General features: G+C 47.4%; 1 protein-coding gene across 5 annotated transcripts in view; it reads left to right on the top strand.

Moving 5' to 3' along the window:
* The window catches only part of GATA4 (GATA binding protein 4), a 79,595-nt gene that overhangs the window by 21,695 nt on the left and 35,104 nt on the right, over positions 1-22,796 (top strand). Inside the window, exons 1-2 of one of the 5 annotated variants that reach the window (XM_087437404.1) lie at positions 3,990-4,373; positions 7,971-9,066. In XM_087437404.1, the coding sequence (XP_087293530.1) occupies positions 8,451-9,066 (616 nt within the window). In that variant the 5' untranslated portion in view covers positions 3,990-4,373; positions 7,971-8,450. Of the gene's footprint in view, positions 1-3,989; positions 4,374-4,429; positions 5,074-7,970; positions 9,067-22,796 lie in introns of those variants that run through there. The other 4 variants (XM_087437400.1, XM_087437403.1, XM_087437402.1 and 1 more) reach the window with 4 other exon arrangements.

Raw genomic sequence — 22,796 nt, forward strand, 5'->3', positions numbered from 1 at the left:
GGACAAGCGTCTTAACCGCTCTAGCTCTCCAAGGTCCCGTTTGCGTGAGCGTGGTAACATCTCTCCCTCCCTCGAGCGCGGCGATGTTGTTGTTTCCTCGAGAAAAACGGAATTCAAGAGTGTTCTGTAATCTGGAAATGACCATCAAACATGACGGGGTGTGCCGAAAACTCTGATCCTTAGGGCCGGAAGCACCAGGAAGCGTTTGCAGAGGTCTGTGAGTGAGAGCGTGGCTTCACTTTGCAACACCGAATAGTATTTTAAAAGCAAGACAGAGAATTAAAAAGCGTTGCTGCCTTTTCTCCTCACATCTGCCGGGAGGAGGCTGATGACTGCTTCCTGGGGTGCGGAGCTCGGTTCCCGCTGGGAGGGGGCAGGGGTCTCTATCTTTCCCCCCACCCCACGTCCCCCACAAAGAATTCCCGGTGTCCAAGGAGGGGAAGATGGTCTACGTAGCCTTGCAGCTTAATTCATTCTCCATTTTTCCATTGGCGGGGACCGGCCCTCCTCCGCACCTCGGTTCTCCGCGCTCCACGCGCGGGGGATTGCGCAGGGGCAGGGCGGACCATGCAGTGAGGACCGAGTGTTGCAGAGGGGAGGAGGTATCGTGCCCAGGCCCGGCAGGGAATTCGCGGGCTGTGTGGGGCCAGGAGCCGGCTTACGTTCGGCGCGGGTCACTTTGCGTGTCTGTCCTGGAGCCCTTGAGCACAAGTCCGCAGAGAAGCGTCTACATCTCGGAGGAATTCGTTATACAGGACGAGGGATGACTCCTGTAGTCCCCTCTCTGGTTCTCTCTCTCTGGGGGCTTCTTGTTCCCGATTATAAGACTTTGGGGGTCCCGTATTTTTTCAGGCGTCGTTGGTTTGGGGGTACGGCGGCCGCGGAGGCTGATATCCGCAGGGCGTCCAACGACTCATGGGCCGGAAATTGAGATCGTGGCACCCAGCACTGCGCTGGGCTTAAAGCAACCTTCTCGGGTGCCGCTAGGAAATCCGGGGAACCCCGGGCGAGGAGACCCTAGCTAGTGTCCCTGTGAATTCCACCATCCGCTGTTTATTAACTATTTTGCGGGGGAACTAGAGTTCAGATTTTTCTGTACATCATGTCCAGCCTACAATTGCCTCTCTACTAGGGTATGGACCGGCTCAAGTCCCAGAGGCCTTAATGGAGCAAGGAAACGCAACTTATTCTTGTCCTGGAGAGATTTTTTTTTTAACGTACAGTACATCTAAGTAATTCTTCCTTGCCTAGAATCTCACTTGTCTATTCATTAGACCCAGGCCCTTAGTAAAAAGAGGTCGAAGACTTTCACAGTTTTAAATTTTCCCCGTAGACTATGGGAAAGAAAAGCGGAAAGAGGACGTGAGTGGGGTTGGGCCACCATCCCAGGCCAGCCCAGGGACATCTTAAAAATAGCCAAGAGTCCGAACCTCAGAGGACCCCCCCACCCCTTCCCAGCGGCCTCCTGAGCGAGGGAGAAGCCTGGGAACCTAGCGGCAGCCGATAAACCTCCTCCAGCCGGCGGGCCAGCGAGGCCTTGAAATGCTCCCCGCTCCTGGCAACGCGGCGGCCCTGGCGGCTCCTGTCTCGCCCAAGGGAGGGAGGGGGCGAGCGAAGGAAGGAGGGAGGGAGCGAGGGAAAATGAAACACCCCATAAGAGCAGGCCGCTAGCCAACCACCCTCGGGACCGTCTTTGAGCTGAGCCCTTTGGGGAGAAAGTTGGGGCTCTGGGCCCAGAGAAAAAAGCCACGAGAAACAGACATAAATTTCTCTGTCCCAGGCGCCTTTCTAGAAGCAACGACTCTTTCACGGGCTCCCAGGCTTCGGCCAACCAAGAGAGTGCCAGTGGGGGGCGTGGATAGACGGGCTCTGTCAGGGGCCTGGCCAGCAGCGGCCCCACTGTGAATCCGGGGCTCCTCGCAAGCAAGCGCTTAGAAAAAGCAGGCTCTTCCATCAGGGTCTCAGAACAGCCACACAGAGCAGGGCCTGTTATTGCCCCCAGCACTGTACAGAGGAGGAGACTGAAGTTCCGGGAGGCTGGCGGAGCGGGGAGGAGTGGGGCGAGGCTCGCCGTAGGTCGCCCAGCTAATGCGAACCTTCGCACACACGCTCTCGCGCCGCGGCCCACCCCACTCTCCTGGAAGAAGCCCGCGAGGGAGCGGCCTGTGTCCTTGACTTTGGTAAGGACGCTTAGATGGCCGCTCCACAGGAGGCTAAGCCCCAAGCCCATGGCTTGTTGCTAAGAAAATCCACTGCCCGCTCCCCAGGCTCAGCCCTTTTCGCCTTCTGAGGGTCGCGCGCGGGAGGCAGTTATGAGACCTCGGGCATCGCTTGAGCCACAAATCCCCACGCAGAAGAGAGAGGCCGGAGCAGCTTCTCACTCGTCCAAGCCCAGACTTTGAACTCTCCAAAAAGCCCTCGTAGGCCCCTGACGCAGGCTTTTGGCTTCGTGCCTCTCTCGCTGCACCCCAATGGGGATGAGGACCCGTTTCAAACAGGCCTGAGGTCGTGTACCCTTCTTGGCTGCGTCTGAAAGTGCACCGGTTGAAGCGTCCTCGCTAAACCGCCTTTCCCCAGCTGCGGCTTCCAGAATCTCCAGGACCCACTCCCTCTTAAGTTCCCAGCCCTGGGATCTGCCCCGCCGAATTCGGCAGAGGCGCTGGCGAGGAGTTGGGGGAAGCTGGAGAAGGGATCCTAAGCAAGCCGCCCTCAGCTTCCTGCGCGAAGGGACCCAGGCGAGCAGCAGCCTGGAGGGCGGCGTCGGTGAGCCCAGCCTGCGCGCAGACCGTCCGCCGCCCGGCAGGGCGCCTCAGTTTTCTCTTCTCTGCTCGGCCCCTCTGGACCTCCGCACCTTTAAGCTCAGGGAAGAAAATTCCCCGCGCAGCCGCGCTCAGTCCTTCCTCCGGGATTTTCCTGAGAATCCCCACGAGTTGGCCACGATCCCTTTGGGGGGTTTCCTTCCAATCAGCCCCGAGTCCTAGCCTCATCCTCAGCGCCTGGGTTGCCCTCGCGCAGGCCGGGAATCCACAACCGATTACCAGCTGCGGAAGCGGGTGTCGTCTCTACCCTTCATTCGGAGCCGCACAGGATTCGGGCAGGGTGGTATCCCGGCCCCTTCCCGACCCTTCTAATCTGGTATGAGAAACGTGCGCTAGGGAGAGAAACGCAGCCTTAGGGGGGAAAAAATTAACCGAAAGCGTGAGAGCCACCGGCCAGCTGTTATCTGGGGCTGAAGGCTGCGGTAATCGATGGGTTATTTTTACGCGGTAATAGGGCCCTGTGATTGCTCTATTAACCTTTAGACCTGTCAGAGGGACTCTCCGGCTCGCAGCCCCGCTGCGCTGGGGCCTCTAGCCACTGACGCCGAGTCCAAACTCAGGCCTGCCACCCTCCCTGCCCCCGCTCTAGGGAGGGGGCTGAGGCCGCTGGAAGAGCCCTCTTGGCCGGCCGAGAAGCTCCGCTGGACTGCCGAGCTCCCCAAGCCCCCGCTACGTCCCTTGGATTGGTGTAGCGGCGCTGCAGGCTGCAGAGAAAACGGAAAGATCTGAAGGCAGGACGCCGCAGGAGATGGAAAGCGTCTCCAGGAAGGGCTGCTCGTTTTGCATAAATACGTAAAATTGAGGGCTAGAGCCGGCGCCTTGCGGACTCCCCCGGCTGCTGGGAAGGCGAAAGGGAGGCTTCGGTCTCCGCTCTCAGATTTCAGGGAGCCAGTCCCAGTGGTATCTTCCACCTAACCGGAGTGCGGGGCTAGCAAGATCCCCACTAGCCACTACCGCCCCAAGACCTGCAGCCAGCCAGGCACCCCTGGTGACCCAGTGCCCCACACCCGATCGGGGATCGCGCCCAAGAGGTCACCTTCCTCTATTAGCCCCGCCCCTCGCCCACCGAGTCCTAGGCCGCTGCAGGACCCGGAACACCAGGAGGCGGGGGGTGGAGGAAGGAGGTGGGAGGAGGTGGGAGAGAGGAGGCTCATTAAAAAGCTGACCCTGGGCAAAATTGCAAACCGAATCGACCTCAGGCAAGGTGGTGGGTGAAGCCCCGCGCCCGGGCGGTAGCACTTTTGGCGTTTTCCTAGGCGATCCCTGCGCCTGGACTTTGCCTGCTGGGGGGAGTTTTTTGAACAGCCCCGCAGCCCGGCGCCCAGCTGAGGTGCAGCGGCTGCGGCGCACCCCCGCCCCCCGCCCTTGCACGTGACTCCCACGGGCCAGTCAGCGCCGGCGAGCTAGAGCTCAGGGGCGAGGGGACCCGCGCCGCGAGTTGGGGGACTTGGAGGCGCCCGGCACAGTGGCCGCGAGAGGCTTCGCCGCCGCCGAAGCTCCCGGGGCGCCGAGGGGAGCGCGCGCCGGCCCTCCAGGAAGCTCGAGCCCCGGCAGGTACGGCTGTTTTCTACCCTCTCCTTGCTTTTTCCCGCCACCCGCGAACTCAGAGCTCCTCTGCGCTTGTTTGCTTGGGAGTAAAGAGGTAACTAGTAGGTGGAAAGGAGATATTGGTCACTCCCCCTCCCCCAAATTGGCCAAAGCCTTCTCTACTTTTAACTTTGGCTTAGCAGCTTGTTTAAATCAAAGTAAGATTTGGGGGGAAAGCGGAGAGGGATATTCGAAGTGCTTTTGGCTTCTTTTTGTGTGAACTTGAACGTTTTTAATGCCCCCCCATTTCCCACCCGTCCCGCATGCAGATTCTCCAGCCCTTGTTTGCACCTCGCAGGCCAGGGCCTGGGTGGTGACAATGGCCGTGCGAAATCGCCCTGGCCAACTGACCCGGGACAGGCCGCACTCTGAGCGGCTCAGACGGGGGAGTGTCTCCCGTCGGCGACTCCGGAGACGCCGAGTGGCGGTGAGAGGCAGCGCAACTGGGCCTCGGGCCCCAGGGAGGCGCTCCGAAGTCGGGAACGGCTGCTGAGCGCCCGAACTTTTTATGCCTTCTGGTCGGCCTCCTCGCCTTCCTGACTGGGGTCCAGGAAGCTAAACGCCCCTCACGAAGCTCACACCCTCACCTGCTCACACTGCTTCTGGGTGAAACTAGCTGAGGGCCGGAACCCGGGCGGAGACCAGTGACGTCCCTCCGCTGGCCACGGTTAGCTGCCCGGATCCACGATATTATGTCGCTTGGCTTTGGGCTAGGGGGTCACCCAGGGGAGCGGAGGATGCCCAGGTGGTGAACTGCCGCCAGATTGAGGGAGCGAGGGGCTTTTCGGCTGGGGGAGGAGGGAGGCGAGGGACCCATGGCCGGTGGGAGTCGGGGCAGCGCGGCTGGCGCTGCGGGGAAGGTTGGGGAAGCATTTCCTGTTTCTCAGAATAGGAACGGGCAGCCGAGAGCAGGTTTCAGGCTTTTAAAGGGAGAAAGGTTTCACTGGGGTGACAGGGTGATGCCCCCCACCCGTCTGTGTCTCCACGTCCCCAGCAGCGGCCAGCTTCATTGTCGCCGGCTAGCGTGTGACAGTTTTCTGCGCAGCAGGCCTAGAGCAAAGGAGCGAGCTGAGCGAAAGAGCCGGAGTGACCTGTAAATGGACGCGAACATTAGGGCGCTCTCGATCCTCCTGCTCTCAGAAAAAGATCGGAAAAGGGCTGTGGGCTAAATCACGAAGGAAGAAAGCATTTCCTGTCTGGCCTGTGAATTTGGGGTGAACTGGGATGAGAGATCAAGAGGAGAGGGAAAACGGGGGCTCAGACCTGGGCCCCCTCGGCGAGGCCAGACCTCTTCTGCCATTCTCGGGAGCTCCTCCTCCGCGGACGCCTGGACCCAGGCTCAATTACAGAAACAAGCAAGAGTCGTTTTAAGGGAATGGTTGATTTCTTGTCTTTCCAGAAAGGTACAGAGGGACTTTTTCTCCACCTTCTATTGTTCAGTAATCCAACTCCGATGTAATGTATCAGCAGTTTAAAAGGCAGAGAATGTAATAAAGTGTTAGATTTGTGGCATTTTTAGCGTTTTACATTTGGAAGCTTGTAAATTAGCATCTGTATGTATATTGGAAGTTGTATTTCAAAATTATAAATCTTCCTTTCCTGCAGTTATGTGAGAAAAAAACTAATGACATTATGTTTTAGAACTGCAGAAGTTGAGTATTACAGGAAATACCATGAAATAGGTCAACTATTTGATTTAAAAATTAAATACTGAATATTTTATTAAGGTAAGCCTACATATTTACTTATTGAAGCCCAGAGATTCCTATAAGGTATTAATGTTTTGCCTTCATTTTCAGAGGGGAAAGTTGGTGATCTCAGGTCAAATTTTTTATATCCACCCTCTGACCAAACTTCTTACTGGAAGGAAATATCCACCAAACCAATAATTTATTGTATCGTTTTGAAAGCACATAATAAACCATTTGGGAGTTAACATGTGACTATAAATACCTTGCTATTAATTCCATTATTATTATTATTTTAGTGATGTTGCAAAAATGGTTAAAAGCACTAAATAGTGTGTATTAAAGATCCATTTCCAGAATTTTTTACAATAATAAAGATGACCATTTATTATAGTACATATTGCATCTGAGGCAGTTTCTTAGAAATCGGTGATAATAATAATAGGCAACAATTATATAAACCTTACTTTGTGCCTGTTATGAGTTTTATAATACTCTAAGTGCTTTACATATATTAATTTATAATCCTCACAATGATTCTGCTGGATACCTTTAATATTTGCATTTTTGCAAGTGAGGAAACTGAGGCACAGAGAGGTTAAGTAATGTGTCTGAAGTCATTCATTGAGTAAGTGGCAGAGCCTGGATTCAGTAGGTAGTTCAGTTAATACCTTTGTAAGTCTCTAGTATTGCAGTGAAAAAGAAACCACTATTAGGAGTAGCTGCTGCTTCTTAAGGAGAAAAGAGGGGGTGTGGTGGACAGCTCAAACCCTGAAGCTCTGCACACCCCATCCCCCACCCTCTTTAATTGTACTTTGATCTTAGATACGTTTCAAAACTTTGCAGTGCTTCAGTTCCCTCTTATAAAATGAGAAGAGACACTTCCACTTAGTGGAGTTGTGGAGAAAAGGACCTGCAACAGAGCAGGTGCTTCAGAACGTGGAGCACTTATTCTATCAGAAAAATTGCCTGATAAAATCAAAACAGGATACAAGGATATAATCAAGTCCTACAAACTGATCTTTTCTCCAAGCAGTCTCATTGGTGTTGATTCCACACATGAGTGGGCCAGTAATTCTAAATGACAGACCCATTCAATGACTTGGAATGTCCAGTGAGTAGTTCTATAAAGTGACCTGGTACATTCCTCTCACTTTTCTGGTCTTAATATCCAATCTGCAAAATCTCTAAAATATAACTATTTACAAGAAACGTGTATCTCGTCTGATTTGACATCTACATGGTATAGTGTATGGTTAAGAGATTTCACAATTCTTTTCACTGAGATTTAGCAGACAGTGCTCATTTATAAACATTTAAACTCTACCTCTAGTTAAAAAAAAAAGATTACAAACAAAAAATGTGTTAAGTTGCTGGTTTTTATAAAGTTTATCGTTGTCTTCCATGGGCAATCTAAAGTTCTTTCATGGACGGGAACGCTTGGGGATAGTTGGGGGAACAGATGAGATGAGCGAGATTTCTTGAGTCCCAGGCACTACGCGGAAACCCGAAACCCATGGACTTATGAAATACTGTGACAAGAATACGCTTTAAAAATAAGGTAAAATTAAAGTCCTTCCTGACAAGCAATACAAAAAAGTTGACCTAGGTCACAATCAATAATTACATTTTCAGTAACCGGGAAGCCCCACGTTTCTATGCGCCCCTCCGTAAGGCTTCCCCGGGGCAGCCAGGCCCCAGACCCCACGGCCTCGGCAAAACAAAGACCGCAGCCTCCCGTGGAACCGCGTGGCCTCCAAAGCTGGGCCCCGAGAGTGGCGCTTCCGTTTGCCGTGCGGGAGAAACCAAGCGTAGGGAAAGTGGGCTCTGAAAGCTCCGGATGAACCCCTCTCCCGTTTTGTCGTTCCTCCTTTAGGACTGCGGCTGCAGCGAGGAGGAAAGGAGCCAGCCGGGCCTTGGGCATTGGAGCCAGCCTACCGCACCCTGCGCCCGAGGCCGCGCTTGTCCTGAAGACCGTGCGCAGCGACGGCCCCTACGACACCCAAAGGCCCGCGCCCCACACCCGCGCGCGCCCAGGCACCACCCGTAGGCGCTCGGGACCTCCAGGCCCTGGGGTGGATTCGGCTCCTCCTCCACCACCTCTGGGAACAACCGAAAATTCAATTTGGGATTTTCCTGAGTCCACAAGAGCCTAGAGTCTTTTGCTCAATGCTGGATTTAATACGTATATATTTTTGAGGGATTTGTTTTTTTACCTTTGATTTTTGATCTTCGTTTTTGTGACAGTCTCTCATCTGTACATCATTATTGTTATTGTTATTATTTTCTCTTCCCGCTTTGCTCCTTAACCTGCGCGTGAGCGAGAGGACTCAGAAGCCGAGAGCTCGCAGGGGCGATGTACCAGAGCCTGGCCATGGCCGCCAACCACGGCCCCCCTCCGGGGGCCTACGAGGCGGGCGGCCCCGGCGCCTTCATGCACAGCGCGGGCGCGGCGTCCTCGCCGGTCTACGTGCCCACGCCGCGGGTGCCCTCCTCGGTGCTGGGCCTCTCTTACCTCCAGGGCGGAGGCGGGGGCGCCGCGGCCGGAGCCACCTCGGGCGGCAGCTCCGGGGCGGCTCCGCCGGGCGCCGGGCCCGGGACCCAGCAGGGCAGCCCGGGCTGGAGCCAGGCGGGAGCCGAGGGAGCCGCCTACACCCCGCCGCCCGTGTCGCCGCGCTTCTCCTTCCCGGGAACCACCGGGTCCCTGGCAGCTGCCGCCGCCGCCGCCGCAGCCCGGGAAGCCGCGGCCTACAGCACTGGCGGCGGGGCGGCGGGCACGGGCCTCACCGGCCGCGAGCAGTACGGGCGGGCCGGCTTCGCGGGCTCCTACTCCAGCCCCTACCCAGCCTATATGGCCGACGTGGGCGCGTCCTGGGCCGCGGCCGCCGCCGCCTCCGCCGGTCCCTTCGACAGCCCGGTCCTCCACAGCCTGCCCGGCCGGGCCAACCCCGCCGCCCGACACCCCAATCTCGGTGAGTACGGAGCGCAAGTACCGGGGCCGGTTGGGGACCGGAACAGAAGCTGTCCTAAGCCCTGTTTGGGGCATTTAATTTTTCACAAGTATATGTGTGTGTGGGGGGGGGTATGCGTGAGTTTCCAAGGAAGGCAAACTGGAAGACAAGCTGGTGGCTCTGGGTGATGGTGGCGGTGAAGGTCACAGCCCCAAGGAGGCCAGATTGTTAAGTGAGGTCGAGCCTGTCCTCCATCCTTTTCTGAAGGAGAGAGAAGCCTGGAGGGTGGCGGGGTCTGGGTGCGTTCTTCGCGCAGCCCCAGACACCGGGTCTGCCCGGGCCCGCTGTGCGCCCGGGCAGCGCGCATCTGTGGATGACTGCGGGAGGCCGACGGGCTCACTGGAGAGCCGGAGGAGCAGCCCCGGAAGCCCTTGGTGGACAGCGCTGGCAGCCGCTGCGTTTCTGCTCCCATTTCCTCCCATCCCTCCCTCTGAGCCCTCCGCAGGGAACTGATTACTTTGGCTTGGGCCCAAGATCTTCTGTGCCATTTGGCGGCCCAGTTGGAGGAGCCCGCGGGGTGGCAGATGATTTTTCTGTCGGAGATTTCACACCAGGGACAAAGGAGGGACCGGAGCAGTAGCGATGGGTTGAACTGGGGCGGGCACTTTGTGGGTGCCTCGGGGCCAGAGCGTGTTGTTGCATTGTGCTGGTCTGCCAGGGCAGATGTGCCCAGGGGTGCGTTGAAAGCGCGCCCCTGGTCAGTGTCCCCGAACACAGAAAGCCCAGAGGGGCTTCTTTATAAAGCCGGACTTAATGGAGACTTTGCTGTGGCATCCACGTGTTTGAGCCTCTTCTTTTCCGGAGGGCTGGGGTTAGAAATACCAATCGTGATGGGCACAATTTAATATTTCCTCTGGATGTCAGACCTGGGAAGGACGGCAAAGGTATGCCCCCCCTCCCCCGATTTACAGACGAACAAAGTGAAGTCTGAGAAAGAGCCTTGGAGCCCTGGGCTGGGCGAGAAAGGGAAGCGGCAACCGCTAGTTCAAAAAGCAAACGATCTCTGGTCTTGTGGAATTTCATGAAGGGACGGGATCGGGTTTGTATGGAGATGGCTTTTGTGGGGGAGGGGAAGCTCAGACCTGAGAAACAAAGTTAACATTTATTGACTACCTACTAAGTGCTAAATCCTTTCGCATTTGTTCTCACTTTGAAGAGTAAAACCTGCCCCTCCCAGGTTTCCAGTCTTGGGCTGGCTTCGAGAAGGGTCCGGGCTTTGAAGAGCTTTTAAATTATCCTCTGACCCTGGGTGGCCAGGGAAGGTCCCCAGGGGGGTCCAGCCAAATACACATCCCAGGTAAACTGATTAACCGTGGAAGTGGCGCCGGGGCTGGGTCTGTGGCTCCTAGTCTCCTTCTCCCCGTCACGGGGGAGCCAGACGACACCCTCCAGGGGAGGAGGGGCAACCGGCTCCGGAGCCTTTGGGAGGACCTGCGCGAGATAGCGTGCGTGTGGCATCTCCATACAATGGCCGCTCGAGGGGGGCGGGTTGCAGGGTGGGGCGCTTTGGCCCTGCATTCTTAAAACTCTCTTGAGTTCTCTCTAGAACTCTCTCTAGAACTTCTGATTTAAAATAGGGAGGAATGGTCCCCATAGTTCCAGTTCTTTTGACTTGGGGTGCGAAGGTTGCTTCCTAACCCCTGTAATCATGGAGTTGAGAATTTGGTGTTTGGTTAGGGAAAAAAAGAGAAGTTCAAAATTCAAAGATGGAGGATACTTTTTGGTCATCAGAGTTACAACTACAACAATGTAAAAAAAAAAAAAAAGATACTGTGTGCACACTGAGTATTTAGATCCTAAAATGTAACTCATACCATGGCAGGAGGGTGCTGAAGTAATAGTTCTCAAATTCCAGTGTCAGCAAAGGGCAAGCTGACCTCCAAGGAGCACCTCCTTGCCAAGAAGTGTGGCCTCTCTTTCAGGTACTCTGAGCTGTCTCCCACCAGTTCAGAAAGTCCCACCTGAAGACAGCCCGTGGGTCTGGCCTAGCAGTTGGATTTTCTCTTCTGCACACAGTCAAGTGTGTTAAACAGTCAAGTCATGATAGGTTCCATGTTATCTTTGTGAGGGAACATGAGACATGTTCAATTTATTGGCATTCACATTGTCAGCATGTTCTCGGGTGGCACTTACGTAAAAGCAAGTTAAGTTAAAAGCAGTGCATGTAAGTATGCTTTTTATATTCCTCCCATCACATGGACCTTCCTGTAAATGCCTGGTAGCTGTATGGAGGACCAGCACGGGCATATTAGCCCTAGCCAACACTGAGTGATAGAAGGATGACGTGATTGCTGATTCCATGATATTTATCCGGAGCTTGCTGTGCAGAGTTGCCACCGGGCCGTAAGATGGCCATACAGTGTACTGTGGTATGACTCAGGCCAACCTAGGTTCAATTCCAGGCGCCTCTGATCTTGGGCAAGCTCCTTACCTCTCTCAGTCTCCTCTCTTTTTCTGTAAAATGGGATAATTGTAGCTACTTTTAGTGTTGTCTTCAATTAGAAAAATATGGTAATGTGTGTGAAGTAGTTGGCTTAGACCTCTCGTAAATGATGGCTATTTTATTCAACAGTCACTGTCATGTACAGTGAACGGTTTCTCTGATTTGCTCAGGACTGAGGGGTTTCCCAGGACTTAGGATTTTTATTGCTAAACCTAGGACAGTTCCCAAGAAATGGGGATAGTTGGTGACCCTAAACAGTCATGAAAATGGATAAGTGAGCCAGCAGCGTGCTAGAGTAATGAGCTGAGACAAAGGAAAGACAGAGATGGGTCTTCCCTCTGGCTAACAGGGAAGTCTTCACCTAACTGATGTGATCTGCATTTGGTCTTGAAGGGTGAGTAGGAATTTGCCAAGAAAAGCACCTGTAATTTTAGAAAAAGAAAAAGAAAAGTTATGCTCTCATTTACTGTCACAGTGGGTAGTACTGTGAAATAATACAGCACAGCTTGGCTTTTGTTTAAACAATATATTTATCACTGTAGGTAAAACCACACAGACTAACTCACCCATCACTCAGAAACTGTTTTTAATTTCAATGAGGAGAAATAAGAGAGCACCTTTATTTTTCTACAAAATATTAACTGCCTTAATGTTTAACAATAATTAATGTCTTGCCAGAGGTCTTATGTTGGTTATTGGAATAAGGCAAAAATCAAAGTAATAAAAGCTAACAGGGGCCTCTGTAAAGCCTTGTACTTAGGTTGGAAGGAATTATTCTGCCTTGACTGCAATATATGTGAACTTTAATTCATTCCAAGTTCAATATGAGTCATGACCCTGAAACAACTGTTGAAATTGTTAATTAGGCTGCATTAATGGAATTATGTGACCTTACTGAGGGCAGGTACAGAATCTTACTCATATATAAGTGCCTGGCCCATGCTGGGCACTTAGCAAATATTTGGGTAGAGATGGAGAAAGGAGTTGCTGCAGTCCTCTGCCCAGGTCAAACCACACACAATGGCTGCTTCAGAGGCCAAGTGGAGAGCCTCAGGGAAGAGTGAGCAGAGAGGGAGAGGGTTCTTGGGAAACCGCTGAAGCTGTTTATGTTGGAGAAGTCACAGGGTGGATGAGAGAGGGAGAGAGTAACTGTGCACAAATATCTAAAAGGCAAAAGTCTGTGGTCTTTTAACTTTGTGTTGCTCCAGGTGAGCAGCTATTAGGTTTGAGAAGAATACTTTCTCACACATGATTGTAGTTGTTGAAATAGAACATGGAATATGGCTTGTCTCACTAATAAACCCCTGGACATGGAAAGCACTTAAGGAGAGACTACATTGCCATCTGCCAGTGGAGCTGTGCAGGGAATTCTTGCATTTCAAGGGCTAGGGTCCATGTTGGTGTGCATATGAAATAGCTATTGCAGGATAACGTAGCTGTCTCCTTTTAAAGAACCAATCATGGTGGTTACACAGGCATATCAGTTTGTCAAAACTCATGGAAATATACTATTAAAATGGGAGTATTGTATTGTATGTACGTTACTCCACAATAAAGTTGATTTTTGTAGCCATTAATGCTTATAAATACTTAAGGCTGAAAAGGCGACAATGGAAATTATATGTAAATATGCCTTGAAGGAAATAACATCCTGGTAGATGTTACTGCAAAAGCTATAAAAATGTATTTTATTATGGAATAACAGTTCTTTTGTGCAATAGAGAAACAAGCAATTATATTTTCAAAGGATCTCAGAAATTTTGAATCACTTCAAGGGTCGATTAAAAAAATAACACAATAAATTACGTATACATCACTCAGTGTTACCCAAATGGTTTCTTTAGAAACTTTGCTTCATTTCCTGTGTTCTAAGAGTTTGTTAGGTGGGTGGAAAACTCTGGAGTGTTCTCTGGATCTTTTGGGGACTGCTTATCAATTAAGCCAGATGCTTTCAGAGCCAGTCATTTCTATAGGGAACTTTGTGAGATCAACTCCAAAGTAGCTTGTTTGGCTAGAGAATGATTTGTCAGTCTTTGACAAAACCAACGTTGTTTAACTTTCCGGTTACCACCCTGAATGGGTCAGTCAGAGTTGGGGCTGGTCTGTGGTGCTAGGTTGAAAACCAATTAAATGGGCAAGGTGTGGGGGGGTGGCCAGAGGTGTGTCACTTCTTCTAGTGAGAGCTGTCACCTGCCCAATTGTGTCCCATCAAAAGGTCAGGCCACATTTGCTAGGCACATTCTAAGCGCTAAAGGTGGAATGATGCACAGGAGACAGTTTTAAGATAAAACTTTCTTCTGTATCCCTCCCTTTTTTCTTTTTTTTTACTTAAATGAGCTAAGAAAACAAACATACTCTGAGGTGTGGGGAAACAGGAACTCTGATACCTGTGGGTGGGAGTGTAAATTGGTACAACCTTTATGGAGAGCTCTTGGTGATATCTGACAAATTGTGAAGTAGATACCCTTGACCCAGAAATTTAACTTCTAGGAATTTATTCTACAAATATACCTGCACGTATTAGTTGCGGCGCTATTCGTAATAACAAACATTGGAAGTAACCTAACTGTTTCTTATTAGGGGATGTTTGTATATATATGGTACATGCAAACAATAGGATATCATGTGGGCATAAAAAGTGAGGAAGTTCATTATGTAATGGTATGGAGTCTTCTCCAAGATGTTTATAAGTGCAGGATGTGTGTGTAGCATGATATTTGTGTAAAAAAAAGAGAAGAAAAAATATATATGCATTTGAAGATAATTTATCTCTGGAAATATTCACAAGGAATTGGTAACATTGATTGCCCATGGGGAGGATAACTGGGTAGGTAGGTGGGATAGGGTGGGAAAAGGACTTTCACTGTATATGCCTTGGAACCTTTTGAATTTTTTAACCGTCTTAACCATTTTTAATAGTCATTTCTGTGCTTCTTTGTTAATCTATTAAAGAAGAAGAAAATACATTTAAAATACAGGGAGGTTAAAGTTAAGTTTTATTTTGTTTTTTACCATCTTAACCATTTTTAAGTGTACAATTCTGTTAAGTATATTCACATTGTTGTGAAACAAATTTTCAGAACTATTTTGTCTCGCAAAACTGAAACTCAATATCCATTAAATAACAACTGCCCGTTTCCTCCTGCCCTTAGCCCCTGGTAACCACCATTCTTCTTTCTGTCTCTATGAATTTGACTACTTTAGATACCTCATATAAATGGAATCATACAGTGTTCATCTTTCTGTGACTGGCTTGTTTCACTTAGCATAATGTCCTCAAGGTTCATCCATGTTGGAGCATGTGATGATTTCCTTCCTTTTTAAAGCTGATTAACATTCCACTGTATGTATATGCCACATTTTGTTTATCCATTTACCCATCACAGACACTTGAGTTGTTTCCACCTCTTGACAAATGAATAATGCTGCTGGGAACGTGGGTGTGCAGATGGAAGCTTTTCAATTTTGAACCATATGAATATATTACCAACTTTAAAAAAACATATTAAGCCAGTTGTTTTTAAAGAGACATACAGTATTTACGAATTAACTTCCTGAAAGTCTGTCTCCCTTTTTTTTTTTTAAACAGAGTTCTATATTTAGAGTTTATGGATGCACAGGAAAAGTACTTTTTTTTTTTGCAAGGATGATTGGCCCTGAGATAACACCTGTTGCCAATCTTCCTCTTTTTACTTGAGGAAGAGTGGCCCTTGGCTAACATCTTTGCCTATCTTCCTCTATTTTGTATGTGGGATGCTGCCACAGCATGGCTTGATGAGTGGTGTAGGTCCATGCCTGGGATCTGAACCTGTGAACCTCAGGCTGCTGAAGCAGAGCACGCCAAACTTAACCACTTTGCCACTGGACTGGCCCAGGAAAAGTACTTTAAAACATAAATTATTGCTTATTGAATTTGGCTTTTGCTTTTTGCCTATCCAACAGGAGATTGCTTTACTGAGAGGACAAAAAAACCCTTATTCTACTCTCAATACTATCTACTCATAGCAGATCTCAGTCAGCAATTGTCAGATGCCTCACCTCCATACTGACATGGCTTCCTAAGATCCCCTCCTGGGTAAAGATACAGGTGACCATTCCTCAGGTTATATTGAGGCCAGAGTGGGAAAACCGCTAACCTATGGGATTGTGTTAGAAAAACAAATTACCTTCCTCCAGGGCAAGGTAAGTCTTTTAACCAATTTTTTTTCAGCCTGTCCTTTTAAGACAGTTGAGTTGTACTGAATTTAGAGCTGGACCCTGTTGCAAATGTTGCTGCTTCTGTTTGCATAAAAAAGAGGAAGGACTGCTGGTTTTTCTGTTGCCTTGCTCTAGAAAAGGGCAATTGTTGTAGGCCCAGGGATGCTGCTGCTTTAAGAACTGGAAGGGGCCTTTTTGACATCTGAAAGTATTTGTCTGCTCATGACTTCTTTGGCCTGCACATCCTGAATAAGGTGCAGGTGATTGTGGATTGGGACTGGGTATCACTCTGTTATATTGACCGCATCTCAGTGGTCCATGACATGGTCTCATGTAACACGCTCCATGAAGGATTATTTAAATGTTTTATTGGCCGTCTGTAGGGCTACTTCTTTGTCTCCTTCTACAGAAGGTAGTGAAGGTAATATGAGTTGGATTTTAATAGGAATAACCTCTCACCTCTGATCTCTGTTTTAATTTATACAAAATAAATTTACAAGTTTGGGTACATTAATGTTTGGAAACTAGCTAACAACCTTTTAGGAATAGCAGCCTATATCTCGCGATATGTATATGCCCGTGTCTTGCACTATATATATGCAATTTATATATAGTAAGTTGGATCCTTTATCAAGGGCTGACCCCTGAGGAAGTTGTCAGGTGAGAGAGACTTCTAAGTCCTTCTTGAGATGTAGATATTACAATCTCCATTTTGCAGGAGAGGAAACCGATGCTCAGAAAGATTTATTTGCCCAGCTTCCCACTGGTAGTAAGCAACAGCTATGGCTTAGAACTCAGGTAAGTCCAACTTCCAGGACCATGCTTTCCCTGCATTTACCACACTTTGCATTTGCCAAGTTTGAGATGAGGGCACTTACCTTTCAGAACTAGTAGGTGCATGGCAGTTGAAGGACTTACCCTTTAGGATTTTCTATTACTTAGCTGTCTACCTGCTCCCTCTCGCCAGTGTAGTTTCTCTTCTGTGTTTTCCTTCTTCCCACCAGTGTCTCTCCAGGTGCAGTGTCTCCCCGAGTAACCTTCCATCTCATTCTGATACTGCAGAACTTGCAGTTGGGGAGTGCAATGTTAGGAATCTCTGCCTTGCACAAACTTCTTTTTCAGCCTCTTGATTCTGGTGTGCAGAGCATTAAAGAGAGATTTCCCAGAATTCAGACCCTTCAAACTAGAGGATTCTCCTTATTCTGGGGGGACTGTTGGCTGCATAAGAAGAGCAAAATCATATGGCTCTCTCAAAAATCCCTTTCCTAAAGGAAAACTAGAACCATCTTCTCTGTATTCCCTTTTCTCTGAAGATTCAAATGTTTTTGTGATAGGAGCAGAGAAAGGAGAGGAGAAAAGCACAGTAATTATGTTTTTAATAAAGATGAGAATAGGGGCATGGATCAAGATAATGAATAAAACCCCAGGCAGGAAGAGCCCCATGGAATTGGTCTGAGCTGAACACAGAAGCCATCAGTGGAAGCTTTTTCATTTCTGGCAGGGGGCCTAGGGTTTTATCTATTGCTGCTCTGTAATCAAAATTGAGCCAGGATATTCAAGCCTCTTATCTGAATGAAGCGAATTTGGTTTTATGGCCTTCAGCATCTTGCAGGAGCCCCAAAATTGACTTCATGTCTTTAAATATCCTTTTTCCCCCAAAGCAGGAATATAATCCAGACAGGTAAGCCATTCCACATGTTCAAGTCATTGAAAAGCCTCTGCAAGTGCAATGTGAGGCTGTCTTGCACTCTATGTTGAATAGTCACAGATAGACTTTATTTTGGAGGATGAGAAATCAAGGAGGTACCACCAGAATTTAGTGGGAAGTTTTGAGGATTATCAAGCCATAGGCTTTGGGATTCCCCAATCACAGATTAATTTTTGCTTCTTAAAATTGAATTTGGTCCTTAAATTACTTTTTTAATCTTCCTTTTTTCTTCCCAGTTTAAATCTCCATTTCTACTTCTAGAAATCCAGTCAAACTTTATCACCTCCATTCAGAATTGATCGATAGCAACTGGTGAGCAGGTTAATTATAATCGCAGAATAAACGCTAAAGTCTCAAAGTTCACCACTTTTGCAATGTTTCCAAACCCCTCAGCTACCATGCCAAGAGACTCTCATTGACCCATTCAGAGCAGGTGTGGGAGTTTGAACCAGGGGCAGACAATCGGATCTGATTCAAGACAACTCAATTTGGTTTCTTATCTACAGCTTTTCCTATCTTATGATGTCTGTCATTTCAGATAAAAAAAGTTCAGTCAATTGAGCTGGGAAATGGCAAGTTACATTTTCTTCTGATAACAGTTTTCTAGTTGTTGTTTTATCAGATTGAGTTGAAATTGTATGTGTTTCTGTCAAGGTCTGCAATGACCTTTTCTGATATTTTATCAGGTATTAGGTGGGGAAACCTTTTTTTTCTTTCTCTCTTGGACTTAGCAAAGAATGACCTGACTTCCAAGATCATAAATCAAACCAGGCAAAGAGAGGCAATAATGCCAGTTACCCCTCGAAATTGAGTAGGTGGGGGTGGGGGGAAAACAAACAACAAATAAAACCTTTCCCTAGCATATAGAGAGAACTTAACTTGACCCTAAATAAAGAATGTGGTTCTCATGGAGTGTACACTTAATAGGAAAATACTGCTTGTTTGAAAAAAGAAAATGTTTTCCAGGTCAAAGATGGCTTCAGAAAAACAAATGGTATTTTTTTTTTCCAAATAGTATCCCTAAAACTTAATTATCCTTCTTGTATTAAACTCCATGTATGTTTAATAAGGAAAAATGAAAAACTCATATAAACCAATGCACAAATAGCTGGTAATCTTACCATCCAAAGATAACCACCGTTAGGCATTAATCCTTGACTTTTTAGTTACCATATATATACAGGCATGTGTATATCGATATATTTAAACAGTCATAATAGTTACTGTTTAGTTATTTCAGCATTGAAGAAAGTTCTTATAAGATTAGTGATCCAGACTGGCTCCTGAAGACAGCTCCCTTAAATAGAGCAAAAATGGGAAATTGACTGAAAGAACTACCAATAATAAATAGCCAATCAAATGGGAGAGTTGTGTGTAAAAACATAGTTTTTCAATCTTATAGTATATTATGTATAGTCAGTTTGCTAGATGATATTTATAAGTTTTAAATGGTTTCCTTTTGAAGTGAGGTGACCAGTTGTAGGATGTGTTGATTTGTGAGGCTCTGGTTTGTTGCGAAATGTGAGCAGCAGCTTTCAACTCACTTTTTAGAAGGGGAGATCAATGAGGTGGAAACACATCAGTCTGACACTGAGGGTCCCTAGGATGCTGTCCTGTGCTCTCATTTTCCTGCTGTGTGACTTTGGACAACTTACTCTGCCTCTCTTAGCTTGAGTATCTGCATTTGTAAGGTTAAGAAGTCAGGCCAGGGCCTGCCCCATGGCTTAGAGGTTAAGTGCTTGCGCTCCGCTGCTGGCGGCCAGGGTTCGGATCCGGGCGCACACCGACACACCACCTCTCTGGCCATGCTGAGGCCGCATCCCACATACAGCAACTAGAAGGATGTGCAGCTATGACATACAACTATCAACTGGGGCTTTGGGGGAAAAAATAAATAAATAAAATTAAAGTTGAAAAAAAAAAAAAAAGAAGTCAGGCCAGGCACAGAAATGGTGAGAAGGGCTACTCCAGGGCCCTTTGAGATATTTAAAATCCAGGGTCTTATGGCATCCCCCGTGGTAACTGTTCATGTTGGCTTTGTCTTTCCTTGTACCAAAACTACCATACTAACACATGACCTTCATGAGCTTCCTTGGGCATCAAACTTGAGCCATGCAGTCTGTGTAAAGTAGGTTTCCATGGCTACCTGCCTCATTTTAAGCAAGAGTATCTGTGAAATCTTGGATTTGATGGGCTAATTTTATTTCTTATACATAATAAAATACTTAACTACTAAAGTGTAAAAACAACTTTGGGAAACCATGAGTTATGTGACTTCATTTTGTTGTTGGTCTCAGTTTATTTTTCCGTTGGTTCTGCTTTTCTGTTGTTACTAAACTCATTCAATGTCTGCAGTTCTAGGAGGCCCTGAAGATCCTTAGAGGGTAGAGCTCCGTTACAGACACCAGTACCAGACACATCACTTGCGTCATAAGTCAACCAGCCAACAAATGTTTTTGCCTGCTTGCTGTGAGCTGGGCACTTGCTAGGCTCTGGAGATCAGAAATGAACAAGATGGTCTCTGCATCCCAGTGGTTTACAGTCTAGTAGGGGAGATAAAAAGTGGATGTGCAGTCTGAGATGGTATATGGAGAGCTATAGTGGGGTAAATCTGGGTTCCACAGGAGCGCTTAGAATACTTAAACTAGCCTTGTCATCAGAAGTTCAGACCAGGCTTCCTGGGGAAGGAATTCCTAAATGCTGGTTAGGAATTTGCTGCGTTGGGAGAAGGACATTACAAGCTGAGGACATCTCTTGAGTCTGGCTATTCTGCAGTGTAGGGGGGAGGACATGAGACTGGAAAGCAAGCAGAGGCATCTAAAGAGTTTGGACTTGGCCTCGGTGAGACAAGACTTGAAAGTGGAGCAGTGGAGTGGCAGGATTCGAGTGGCATTTTGGATATATCACTTTGGTTATGGTGTAGAAAGGATAAAAATAGTGGCTTTTAGTTTTGTTTTGTTTCTGCCTCACTCTTGCAAGGCGATGACTGCATTCCCTTTGCATTTCTGCACGGATTCCCAATTAGAGAAAGAACTCTGAATGAAATGAAGTGACAGGCTACGGGATATTTTGGAGGAGTTCTGTGTACATGATTTAGCAGTAGGGCACTGCATGTGTGGCCGTGTGGTTTGTGTCCAGGCTGAGGTGGAAAGAAGGGGCAGAAATCCAGGTCCATTCTAGTTCCCAAGCCAGATCCTTGCCCTGGGAAGGAAAAGGGGCATCGTTAATCTAACCCCACCCTCTTCTTGCACAGTCTCTAAAGGTGAGGTAGGTGCCAGGAGTGGCCTTGAATAGGAAGATAGATAATTGCAGTGTGCATCACTAGCCCCCATAGGATGGAATAGCCAGAGCACCTACCTCCCAGGAGGCTTAGAGGTGAAGATGAAGATTTTAAGTTCAATTCTTGTCTTTTACACAAGTTTTTTAATATGTTAAATTTCAAACATGTTGCAAAAGTAAAGAGTAACTATTTATCTCCCAGCTTCGACAAATATGAACTCATGACCAGCTGTATTTCATCTATATCCCTCCTTCCCCTCATACTATGTTACTTTGAAGGAAATTCCAGACGACTTATCATTTCATCTATAAATACTTCTGTATGGATGTCTAAAAGATACAAGGACACTTAAAAAAAAATATAGTCCCAGTGCCAGTATGGCTCTGATACAAATTAAGTATCCCTTGTTAATATCATTAAATATCCAATCAGTGTTCGAATTCCCCACGTGTCTAATTTTCTTTGTAGTTTGTTTAACTCAGGATCTAAATAAGATTCTCTGTTGATATCTCTTAACTTTCTTTTAATCTATAGGTTCCCCTCTCACCCTTTCTTTTTCTCGCAATATCTTTGCTAAAGAAACTAGGCTTTTCCTGTAGAGTTTCCCACAGCCTAGATTTTGTTGATTGCATTCCCTTCATGACATTTAGGGGGACATGTGAGGGGGCATGTTCCTCTGTCCCCTGTTTTTCATGTAAATCAGTGGTTAGAGAAATAGGCGTGATCACATTCAGCAGCCACATTCAGCAGCCATTGATGGTCATTGCCTAGATCCATTGTTTCATTTGGGTTTTAAATGACGACGTTCTAATGCTCTCATCTCTTCTTCATTTTTTAGCTGGAATACATCTGTAACAATAAAAAAAAAAACAGTTTATCAAATGTTTGGTTACCCTGAGATACAGTTTGTATAGGAAATGCAGGATAAATGCTTGCTTCTTTCACTTTACTTTTCAATGTTCAAAATAATGAATTAGTTCCCTAGCATCCTTCAAAGATTACCAATGAAATGAATTTTTAAAGTATCATTAAGAACTCATAGATTTAAACATATATGATGTGTTTTAATCCATGTAGTTATTATCCTAACTGATGCTCAGATTGTCCCATCTTTGCCAGTGGGAACTTGTTCAAATTGGCCTGAATTCTTTTGACAAAATCTTAGTTTGAGCCTTTCCTGCTTTTCATACAACAAAGTGTTCCAAGCTCTTCTTATGCATTTTCTCCTCCCAGACGTGGATTTGGCTCTAGCTCCTTTCAGTGAGAAATGGTATTTGGATACTACTCTTAGAGCCAGCTCTGCTAGTTGTGCTTTTTGCTATTGGATTAGTCATTCAATATAGAGAGTTAGGAAATACTTCCCCCACCCCACCCAAAGATAAGATAAAATACATCATATGTTGATACCAATACTTCCAATTCAAATTTAGAACTAAAAGGCTTTTACTTCCCTTTATGCATGTTTTTTTTAACTGTGGTAAAATATACACAACGTAAAATTGACCATTTTGACTATTTTTAAGTGTACAATTCAGTGGCATTAAGTGCATCCACATTGTTGTGCAACCATCACCACCATCCTTCTCCAGAACTTTTTCGTCTTTCTCCACTGAAACTCTGTATCCTTTCCTCCCTCTCCCTAGTCCCTGGCAGTCACCATTCTCCTTTCTGTCTCTGAATTTGACTACTCTAGTTACCTCATATAAGTGGAATCATACAGTAGTTGTCTTTTTGTGTCTGGATTATTTCACTTAGCATAATGTCCTCCAGGTTTATCCATGTTGTAGCACATGTCAGAATTTTCTTCCCTTTAAAGGCTGAATAATATTCTATTGTATCTATATACCATGTTTTGTTTATCAATTCATCTGTTGATGGCCACTTGGGTTGCTTCTGCCTTTTGGCTATTGTGAAAATACTGCGGTTTGTACATGGGTATACAAATATCTGTTCGAGTCCCTGCTTTCAGTTCTTTTGGGTATATACCCAGAAGTGGAATTGCTGGATCATATGGTAATTCTGTGTGGTTTTGAGGAACCACCATACTGTTTTCATTGGCAGCT

The sequence above is a fragment of the Ceratotherium simum genome, chromosome 12, assembly GCF_057802395.1.
Source record: "Ceratotherium simum simum isolate JZ-2026a chromosome 12, ASM5780239v1, whole genome shotgun sequence".
Taxonomy (NCBI): Eukaryota; Metazoa; Chordata; class Mammalia; order Perissodactyla; family Rhinocerotidae; genus Ceratotherium; species Ceratotherium simum.